Below are 11,118 nucleotides of genomic sequence, written 5' to 3'. Positions count from 1 at the left end.
GGCACATCAGTGGTGGCGCACGGGTGGTTTTGCGGGTCGCAAGTTTCCTGGTGCATCCCTGCTGATTTGGAGGGATGCGCCAGGAAACGTAAATCTGTCCCGTAGTGCTCATTAGTAGCTCTGATAGACAGAGATATATCCACCACATGTGAGCGTCAATTTCATGTAATTATGGTTGATATGGTGCTGTGGCCCATTGAAACGAAACTGCACTCAGGTGCTGTTAGACCTGACACCTTTGGCGTGGTTTTTCCCCCATCTTTTTGCATCTGACTCATGTATTTTTGATGCTGTGCTGGATTTCGTTTTTGCTGGTTTAGATGTCTTGGACACTCTGCCACTGCTGATCAGTGCCAGAGTGTAAGTGCTCCCTCTGTAAATTGTCATATTGATTGGGTATACCTGATTGGCATATTTGTTTCACCATGAAGTCCCTAGTAAAGTGCACTGTGTGTGCCAGGGCTGGTGATGACAGATGCTACTAGTGGGCCTGCAGCGCAGATTGCGCCACCCACATGAGTAGCCCTAAAATGGTGTCTCAGGCCTGCCAGCGCAGGGCCTGTGTGCAGTCAGTGACTGCCATGTCCGCCTGGCCAGTGTCCCCACTGGCTGGGCCTAAACCTTCCCTGTCTGTGCACATCAGTCACCCCTATGGAAGGCTCAAGGTACCCCCCCCCGGGCAGAGTGCAGTGTATGGATAAGGTAGAGCATGTCACATGCTCTGGTAGTGAGCGGCAGCCATGTTGTGTACTCACTGCTGTAAGGCTATCTTGCTCCATAGAGTAACATGGGGGAGGCTGGTCCCAATGGATACCAGCCTATCTTCCCATAGGAACAAGATGGGACATAAGTGAATGATATCCCTGAACTCAGAATTTAATAACACATCTTTTAGTGAAGGTTGTTTTAAAATTCTGTGTTTGAGAATAGTACTTTTAGAAAGTGGCTGTTCTCTTGTCTAACCTTTCTGTGTGCCTGGGCCTGTTTGTGGATTGACTGTCTGGCCTGAGTGTGACAGGGGCTGCAGAGCCCCCAGGGGATTGTCTGAGTCAGCCCGTGGATGAAAGGCAGCATCTGCTGCCAGGGAAGTGGGAGGAGATCACACCTGATAGTGACAGGGCTGTGCCTGCCTGACCACAATGCTGGCTCCACCCCCCTGCTGGGCGACTGTCACCTCTGTCCCTGACACTGAGAGGAAGAAGGAAGCCAGGAAACCCCCAGTGCCTCAGCAACACCCAGAACTGGTTTAGACCGGGCTCAGGGCCCACTTGCACAAAGACTTCAAAGGACTTCAAAGACTTTTTGGGTATAAGAGAAGGACCCCTGACAACATAAAATCAGATTCTACAATCAAGAGGAACCTCTGCCAGAAGAAGGACTGCTGAAGGAACTGATGGAAGATTGCCTTGCTGTGTGCGTTAAGGGCTGACCTATCCTGCCATCCAACTGAAGGAGAGGAGAAGAAAGGGACTTTGCTGTGTGCTGTGACCCTGCCTGCTTGAACTACAAAGACTTTGCTGTGTGCTGTGTCTTCTAACTTGAATCTCCAAGGGCCTGAGAAGAGCTGGCCCCCTGTCTGCAACCCAGGGACATAAAGGTTGCCCAAGGACTACAAAACTCTGCTGTGCCCCCTGAAGCTGCTGTGTGCTGCAGAGATCGTGAGCTGTTTGCTGACGCTATCGATCACTTGGCCGTGTGAAGCGCTGGCCGTCCTCTGCCTGGCTTGAGGGCGCCGCGCTGTGAATTACCTGCCCCCCAGCAGCTGTGCTGGGATATCGACGTGCTCATCGGCACGTGGGAAGTGGTGGCAGTGCGCCTGGAAGTGTTTCCAGGACAAAGGAATCCCTGTGGGGGATTCACGATATTCAAATCGCCCTACTGTCCTTGCGCGCACTAAATCCTTCTCCCCGCATTTCACCGCCGCGGCCCGGGGGCCTGAAACTGACCCGAGTGTTCCAGGAGCTGTGTAAACAACAACGAAGACGCCGCGACCCGATTGGCTGAGCCACAAGGAGAGCCGCGCTCTGATTGGCCCTTTGCTGTGGGCCTGGTCCAGGAGCCGCGCTGCAATTGGCTGACTCCTGGAAGCTGCGTGACGTCATTTGGGGGCTCGCCCGAACGCCGCGACAGGATTGGTCCCCGTCATCGAGACCTCAGAAGTGCCGCGTGATCACCGCCGGGACCGGGGAAGACTGACCCGACCTCGCCGAGGGAATCCTGGGAGTGCCCCAGCCCCCGGCCTGCCGTCTCTGTTCCCCGCCGCTCCCTGAAGGACTGAGAGCGGGCGGAGAGGTTGCTGAGACCGGCCGGTCCTGAGCGCGAGTGTGCGCTGATCGGCGAGGTGCATAAAGAAGTCCCCAGCATTCCGGTGAGGCGCGCTTGTAGCGCTTAGGGCCCCTGGCTTTAGGGGCTGATGGTCTTGGCCGATTTTTAGACTGGCATTGTTTTTACTGCTCGTTTTGAGAGCCCATTTAAAGGAAAGTCAGTATTACTCGTTTTTAGTACTGATTCACAAGAGTCTTGAGACAATTGATATAAGAGCTTCCTAACACATTAACTGCAACCATTAAGATTAAGTGCTACATTCTTGAAGAAGTGATTATCGTGCAACTGATTTATTTTTCCTGCTGAAACTAGATAAAGATATATACTTTTATAAAATATACATACCTGTGTGGTCTCAGTTTGTGGTGGATTGGGGATTACTGTTGTGTCAAGTGCATTTATAGTACACATTGCCTCAGAGATAAGCCTGTCTGCTCGTGCCAAGCTACCTAGAGGGGGAGCAGGGGTTATCTACTTTGTGTAATTCTTCACCCCGACTAGAAGCAAGGGTCCCTACTTGGTCTATGGTACTTACCTCTGCCAATTAGAGACCCCCAGATCTAACAGGTGCTATTTGTTTTCTGCCTTTGGTACTAGCTTCGAATGTTGGCAGATATCCTGGATCAACTGCCCGCAGAACCAGATATAAGCTGAACTTTGAAGCAAATTCAGCAATCATCCTTCTACTTCAGGGAGCTTTGAAAACTGGTAGAGAAGGGGAAAGGACTACAAGCATAAATCTTAGCTGGTTCCTTATGAGGATTAAGACTACACCAAGAGGACTAAGAAAGAATTCTGCTGTTGCTAAATGTCCTGGAAGGTGGACTGCTAGGTGTGGAGAAAACCTGCTCTTTTAAGCCAGAGACCGCGATTAGCAGGAACTTTTTGTCATAAAATAGTTTAAAGGTATCAAGTCTACTCATATTAAGAGATGAGACCCATCTCTTAGTCCAGCCTGTGTTCTCCCTTGATTGAGTCACCAACACTGTCCTACTTTGCCTGGTGACTATAGAGTGAGAAACTCTCTGTGTCAATTGTATTGATACATTTTTATATTTTGCAAAAACTAAAATGTGTCAGCATGAAGTACATCATTTACAACACAAATGCAGAAGATCTATACAAAGAACAGATTCACAAACAGAGTCAATAATGTGAATTCAGGGAAGGATGACAATTTGCAGTCCAGAAGGGCGCCAGTTGCACATTTGGGTGTCAAGGAGAAAATGAGAGAGAATTGGGACAGAAGAATGGAGGAGGTGGGGAGGAAACAGTGTTTGGGTATGAGAGAGTGATATAGTGTGAGAGAATGGACAGGTAACAGGGACCTGAAATTCACTAGGGGCAGATTAAAGAGTAAAGAATGAGTTGGCAACAAAAAAAGTATGTAGGCATAGGACATGGGTGTAAAAAGATCAGAAAAGAAGTTGTGATGGATGATGTTTGTCTATTTTCTTGGATCGGGAGAGATTTCAGGTAGTATTTAATAGTTGATGGAACTGTACCTTTTTGCAGGGTCATCCCAAAACTTTTTACCTTCTTCCTTTCTGACCTTTTTATGTTGGTTTTATACCTCTAGGCACTTTCCCACTGCTAATCTGTGATAAAGTGCACATGCTCTCTCTTGTAAACTTGGTAAGAATGGTCTACACCTGTTTGGCATATTTAATTTACCTGTAAGTCCCTTGTACAGTGGCACCCCATATACCCAGGTTCTGTAAATTAAATGCTTCTAGTGGGATTGCAGTGCTGCTTGGGCCACCCACCGAAGTAGCCTTTCAAACATGTCTCAGGCCTCTGCCACTGCAGGGCGTGCGTGTGCAGTTTTCTGCCTTAGTGACATGTTACTTAAAGTGGTTGTGACTCCTGACACTTCCCTTTTACTGCATAGAAGTCACCCCTAAGGAAGGCCCTAGCTATCCCTATGTACAGGGTGTTATGTATGTAAAAGGAAGGACATGTGCCTTAGCTGTATGGAATGTCCTGGTAGGGACAAACAGCCTAATTGGTTTCTCACTGCTGTGAGACTGCCCTCTCCTAGGTTTGCATTGGGAATTCCCTGATATGTGCTTCAGTGGTAATTTCTGATATGATAGGGGTAGCATGGCCATGTTTGGAATGTTTTGAATAGTAATAATAAATCCTGCTTATTGGTCAAAACAGATTTGTTAATACTATTTTAGAAATACCACTTTTAGAAGTGCCTACAAGTGATTACTTATGTGTTCAACACTAGTTGGTCTTGAACCTCTAAATTAATCTATACATATAAAAAGCTATACAAGACAAATGCAATCAATGATTAGAAAAAGAAATTCAAATGCACTGGGAAATTCTTTTCCAAAAAAACTGAAAGTTATTTTTAATATGGATAAACTTCAAAAGGGTACAATCTAATATGACAATACATCATGATAGAGGATGTATAAAACTACCTTCAAAACATGAACAAAACCATCCATTCCACATAATCTAACATGAAATATAGAGGAAACCAAAGGAGAGATTCCTGGGAATCTAGTCGCTAAAGTCAAGTACTGTCGTTCATTATCCAGTTTGACAATACAAAACAAACTGACCGGTGCGGTTAAGGGCACCTTACAAAACCAGTGGAAACATACTCAACTCTATTGTGAGCTTTTAATTTAACACTACCCGAGGGGAGAGTTGCACCTCGCTCGTGTAGACAAACCGTGCGCATTAATTGACGCCCCATCCCTTATTGTCAAACTGGATAATGAACAATGACTTGAGCATCTAGATTCCTAGGAATCTCTCCATTAGTTTTCTCTATAATTCATTGGGTCCTGATTGAACATTGGATTATTTCAAGGGACTTTTTAAAACAATTGACTTTACGTCCTTAAAATGGTCAGACGGACAGTTTTGCCACAACAGATCGAACCATCGACTCCTTTATCTATTTCCCCAACATTTGTTGTACAATAGTGAATATTCTCTGTGTGTCCAGATTTATCACTTGTTAGATTATGTGGAATGGATGGTTTTGTTCTTGATTTGTAGTTAGTTTTATATATCCTCTATCATGATGTATTGTCATATTTGATTGTAACCTTTTGAAGTTTATCCATATTGTATTTTTGAAAAATAATTTCTCCATGCACTTGAATTTGTTTTTCTATTCATTGATTGCATTTGTCTTGTATAACTTTTCATTTGTATAGATTAATTCAGAGGTTCAAGACCAACTAGGGTTGAACACATAAGTAATCACTTAGATTTTACATCAGAATAAGAATCTTTAAAAAAAAAATCCTTTTAGGCATCTTTGTACTCATTTTTCAATTGTTTGCCCAAGCCTCCAAGGGTTTATTGGGTTTACCACTTTCCTATACTTTTAGAAGTGGACATTTCTAGGTGCTTATGATTCTTTGTGCCCTGCCTGGTTGTGTATTCACTTTCTGGTTTAGACTGACAGTACAAGGGGATATGCATTCCCTCTAGACAGTCACACTGGAGTTGAGGTGTGTCCTACCTTTCCAGGGTGACTCAGCACTGGGCTGAATAGACCGTGGCGGCATTTAGAGTGGTAGGCGGTGTTTCCCTTGCACCTGACTAGGCCTGGTCTGCATTTGGAGTTGTGGAAGGAGTTGCACCTGCACCTGAATAGGGCTGTGCCTGACTTTCACAATGCTGGCACCCCCCCACCCCCTGTAGTGAGTCCGGGGCCAGGGCTTGGGATGTGAATTGGGGTGTTGTTGTTAAAAGGTTTGAAGTGCCTCCAGAACAAAGAGTTTTGCACAATAAGTACAGGGGCTGTGACCCCATGATGGTAGACACTGCGTGGGACTTGCAACCAGAGGCTGCTGGCTCTTTGAGCTGCGCCTTGCCAGAAGACTGGCTAGGAGGGACCACCATTGGATTTACTGCTATGAAGCGTTGACCTGCTGCATTCTGGGCTGAGAAAAGGACTGCCAGTCTGTTAAAAGGAGCCTTGTGCTGGTTTACCTGCCTTCGCACAGCTTTTGGTGCTCCCAGTTGTTCTCCAGCAGCTCGTGGGCTGGGCTCCCATCCCTGCTCTGGTCGTGGGGTTCTGAGGCTACCAGAACTGAACTAGCAAAAATAGCACTAGGAAAGCACTTTATGGCCGCTCAGCTTGTATGTGGGGCGCTGCTGAAACCAGCACATGATGAGCTGTTTTTATTTTTTCCCATCACATCCAGCGCACAGCGAGTGCAGGGGCGAGGGGAACGGATGCTTCGAGCGATGCAGCACTCTGGGATTTAACCCCCCAATGTGGAGAGAAGAGGCCTACTCCCGGCAGCACTGATGAACCATTGCCGCAGGAGAAGGGGCCTGAGCCAGGAGGAGGAACTCCGCTGACGTTGTAGCAACCCCGGAGGTGAGCGCTTTTGGGGTTGTAGAAGGGAGCCTGCCATAGAGGGTCCAGTCTCCCTCCAATAAGGCCGATGTGGATTCCCTAACCACAGGAGGGTGTGATATTGCTGTAGATGCCCTGCAAGGTTGCTGGTAGCCCGGCGTTATTCCAAAGCAAAGGTCTCCCGGGCAACGTGTCAGGGCGGGTGCCTCCTCCTTTTCAGCATATACAACCTCTAACAAATGTCCGTTTGTTAGAGGTTTATCCCGTGGAGAGTCCTTGACGGAGGCCCCTTTCTTAATTGAGTATGGAACTTTCCCACTGATTACCCTATTTCACCAAATAGAAGGGCAGGCGTTCCCGCACTCTGCAATGGATTTGGGATTACCAGAGTCCTACTGGCAGATGTGCAAAAGCTGTGCAAAAGGTCCTGCGGCCTACATGGGACACATACATCCAGGCTCTCTCAGGGTGCTGCATTCACTGTTGTAGGTGGGCAGGTGGCCCTATGACTGATGTTTGGGGAGCAAAATTACTGTAGAGGGTGTACTGAAAGCATAGAAGCGCTGTACTCTAGGAGACTATGGTGATACTGGTTGTTTCCTCTTGACCTATGACGATTTATGTGTGTTACCTAACTGCTTCATACTTATGCCCGGATGTTGTGATATATGTGTGCATTTCCAGGACTAGCATAGTATACCCAACAGCCATGATTGATTTATAACCTACCTCCTGCATTTTAGGCCCTGATGTGTTCTAATGTATGTGGTTTTTCTTTGCGTGTATCAAGAAGGAGAGAGAGGACCAGAAAGCTAGTCCGTATCCCCCGGATTATATGTAAGTAAATCAAAAATGGACTAGCTAAATAATCAAAAGAAAATAAATTGTTTTAATTTATCAAGGACTCAAGTATGTTTTGTCAACGGTTTGTGGCACCTGGTAGGTGTGCTTATAAAGCCCTCACCCACCAACCTAGTTGGTGGCATGCTTCATCATCGGGCCCACCCAGTGACACCTAGCGTGTCCCGGGTGTGCTTCGACGCCTGAAGACAGCGGAGCAGGTATGTCGCTGTGTGTGCGGTGAAGACTGTTATGGATTGTGAGTTTAAAACGGCTTGGCGGGGATCCCAGTGCCCAAGGGCAAATACACTTTATTGGCTGGGTCACCGTCAGCGGTTAAAAATAAGGCTATTGGATGCTAGGGGCGAGTTACGACCTCCCACATCCTGGGGTGTGTCAACATGTTTCAGCCAGTGCCTTATGTCTATGCTGGCTTTCTTCAGGACGGGTAAAAAAGGTGTGTGCAGTTAAAACTAGTGGGTGTATATCCAGACTATGTGTATACACGCCCTAAAGTGTTTTTCTATGTGTGAGTGGGGGATTCCCATCTCAAGAAAACACGCTAGTTTGTCAAGAATGCTACTTCATGGTTTGAGAAGTGGCATGGGTTGACCAAAGTTCTTGGTCAGAGCCTGCCGTGGACCTGTACTGCCTCCTTCGCTGCACCGGTGTTCTTGACAAACTAGCGTGTTTTCTTGAGATGGGAATCCCCCACTCACACATAGAAAAACACTTTAGGGCGTGTATACACATAGTCTGGATATACACCCACTAGTTTTAACTGCACACACCTTTTTTACCCGTCCTGAAGAAAGCCAGCATAGACATAAGGCACTGGCTGAAACATGTTGACACACCCCAGGATGTGGGAGGTCGTAACTCGCCCCTAGCATCCAATAGCCTTATTTTTAACCGCTGACGGTGACCCAGCCAATAAAGTGTATTTGCCCTTGGGCACTGGGATCCCCGCCAAGCCGTTTTAAACTCACAATCCATAACAGTCTTCACCGCACACACAGCGACATACCTGCTCCGCTGTCTTCAGGCGTCGAAGCACACCCGGGACACGCTAGGTGTCACTGGGTGGGCCCGATGATGAAGCATGCCACCAACTAGGTTGGTGGGTGAGGGCTTTATAAGCACACCTACCAGGTGCCACAAACCGTTGACAAAACATACTTGAGTCCTTGATAAATTAAAACAATTTATTTTCTTTTGATTATTTAGCTAGTCCATTTTTGATTTACTTATTGTGGTTTTTCTTTACCTTGCATTTGTCAGGACAATGAGCATTATTCCAGGGTTTGGCTTACATGTGCAGTGAGAGTGGTTTTATAATGTGAGCAAACTACAAGTATTTACTGGATTACACTAACTTGTAATGTTATGACAATCACATGGTTGACAAAGTGATTTATGTGATTGCAGTTTAATGTGTTTTATGTATAATACAAAGGACATTTTTATATAACCTTGTGTGGAATCTCTTTTTGTGGTGTGCATAGTTTGTCGCTGGTGTGTCTGTATGTGTTTTGCCGAAACACTTTACACATTGCCCCTGGGATAAGCCTGTCTGTTCTGCCAAGCTCCCAAGGGGATGATCAGGGATACCTTGTGTGTGTAACTCTTTTACCCTGACTAGCATGGTGGGTTCTGCCTGTCTTAGGTGCGTACCCTAGCCAACCAGAAACCCCATTTCTAACAAGAGTGAATAGGGTTCTGTAGAGAAATTGCCACCCAGGGTAGGCTTGCATGACTCATCTTCATGTTCCGATTTTTTTTGTTTCTAGCAAAAGTTATGAAAACGTCTTGTGCTTATGTTATGACAAAAGATCCCATTTTGGAAATGTATTTGTGTAAAATAAAAATAAAAGAAACAAGTGGATGAAGAGGATGGAAGAATGCATGGCACCCACCCTGCATTTAGCCCTTTCTCAGTAAATTTGCTGCAACACTTGACGGCTTGTAAGGCAGGCAGGAATCTCTAATCATGGCTGGCCGTCCTCCATCAGAGGAGCACCTCTGATGACCTGGTGGGCTTGTGCGCCACTCTAGCTGTGTCATATTAAGTTTGGAGGTGAAGCAGTTAATCTGTAAATTCACAAGACAGATTTCATGTCTTTATGTTATGAGTTGTGCAGCACTTCTTTTCATCTGATATAGAGATGTCTCCCTCTCTGGTAAACAGGTTAATAATAAATATATCAAATGTTCACCTGCACTTTTTTTCAGACAATCTAACTCATGTACCATGAATAACAGAGATATCTAAACCAAAATACATAACTTTCCTTTTTGTAAGGGTTGATTAAAACATCTATTTTATTTTGTTTGATCCTCATATTTGTAGGTTCTACATACCATAAACTGTACTGCACTTGCAAAACATGGAACCATACAGAGCCACCAAAGCAACCATCTACCTCCTAACAACCTGTTTTGGTGTGGTGGGAAACATTTTTATCCTGTTGTCCTTCGCTACCATAGCCAACCAAGAACACAAGCTTGCAAAGCCAGAAATCATCCTTTCACATTTGGCAGCTTCAAATCTCCTTGTGTACTTGACCCGGACTACACCCTCCATTTTCTTCGAGTATGGCTGGAGGAACCTTTTTGGCGAGACAAGCTGCAAGGTGGTGTCAACGCTCTACAGGGTTTTCAGGGGGATGTCAATAGGTCTGACCTGTTTGCTCAGCTGCTTCCAATGCATAATCCTCAACAAAAGCCTTAGAAACATGGCTGAGAAACAGAAAATACACAACTCTGTTAACCCTTTGATCGCCATTCTCTATTTCACTAATGTGGTAGAGAACATAGACGCTATTATGATGGCAACAAATCCTTACAATGCCACCAACCTCAAGTTTGTCTTCAACCCTGGATTCTGCTTAATAATTTACCCAGGAAAAATAGAATTTGAAGGAAAGGGATACTCAAGTTTTGCATTCGATCTCATATTTGTCATTCTTATGGCCCTGGCAAGTTTTCGCATCTTGCTCATCCTGCACAGGCACAGAAGGAAAATGAAAGCCATCAGGAAAGCTGACTCGAATGAGGGAGGCAGTGCTGAGACTCAAGCGGCAAAAACAGTGATTCTTCTGGTCTCTTTCTACATCTCGTTCTATGGCATTGACAATACGATTTGGCTGTCCCAAATAGTGTTCAATGAGATCACCACTGTGGTGTCTGACGTCCGCGTCTTCTTCACTATGTGTTATGGTGCTGTATTTCCTGTGGTTGTCTCTCTGTACAACAACAAAATCAAGAACAATTTCCAAAGTCTGTTACGCAAAAAATCAGAAGAGTGAGTATGAGATATTTAGGGATGTCTGGACTATACATGAATTATGAAATTTCATATGTTGTGTACTAAAAAGGAGAAGTGTGACATTCACTTTATGGTTCTTGCAGAATTCTCGTTGCATAGGAAAGTATTTGGGTTGCAGAGTAAGTAGACTATGATATAGTATACTGATGCATGTTGTTCTTACTTTAGTAGATTAGAGACCTGACAGATGAAAACTGCAGAGTTGGGAAATATGTGGTTGTGCAGACCTAACACTAATGCTATCTGAAACAGGAGTCACAGAGCATGCAGTTGGGCTGTTAAG

The 11,118-nt window shown here is 45.5% G+C and overlaps 1 protein-coding gene across 1 annotated transcript; it reads left to right on the top strand.

The window, feature by feature from the left end:
• Nucleotides 1-9,894: 9,894 nt before the first annotated feature.
• On the top strand, nucleotides 9,895-10,815 carry LOC144752683 (olfactory receptor class A-like protein 1). The gene has a single exon (XM_078640553.1). The coding sequence runs from the start codon at nucleotides 9,895-9,897 to the stop codon at nucleotides 10,813-10,815; it is 921 nt and encodes a 306-aa protein (XP_078496679.1).
• Nucleotides 10,816-11,118: the final 303 nt, after the last annotated feature.

This window comes from Lissotriton helveticus, chromosome 5_1 (assembly GCF_964261635.1).
Source record: "Lissotriton helveticus chromosome 5_1, aLisHel1.1, whole genome shotgun sequence".
NCBI classification, from domain to species: Eukaryota; Metazoa; Chordata; class Amphibia; order Caudata; family Salamandridae; genus Lissotriton; species Lissotriton helveticus.
Note: the sequence above shows the minus strand (reverse complement) of the source record. Positions and strands in the feature narration are given on the sequence as shown.

Bases quoted from the DNA above. Each gene is read 5' to 3' on its own strand.
- LOC144752683 (XM_078640553.1), top strand. From the start codon at position 9,895: ATGGAACCATACAGAGCCACCAAAGCAACCATCTACCTCCTAACAACC.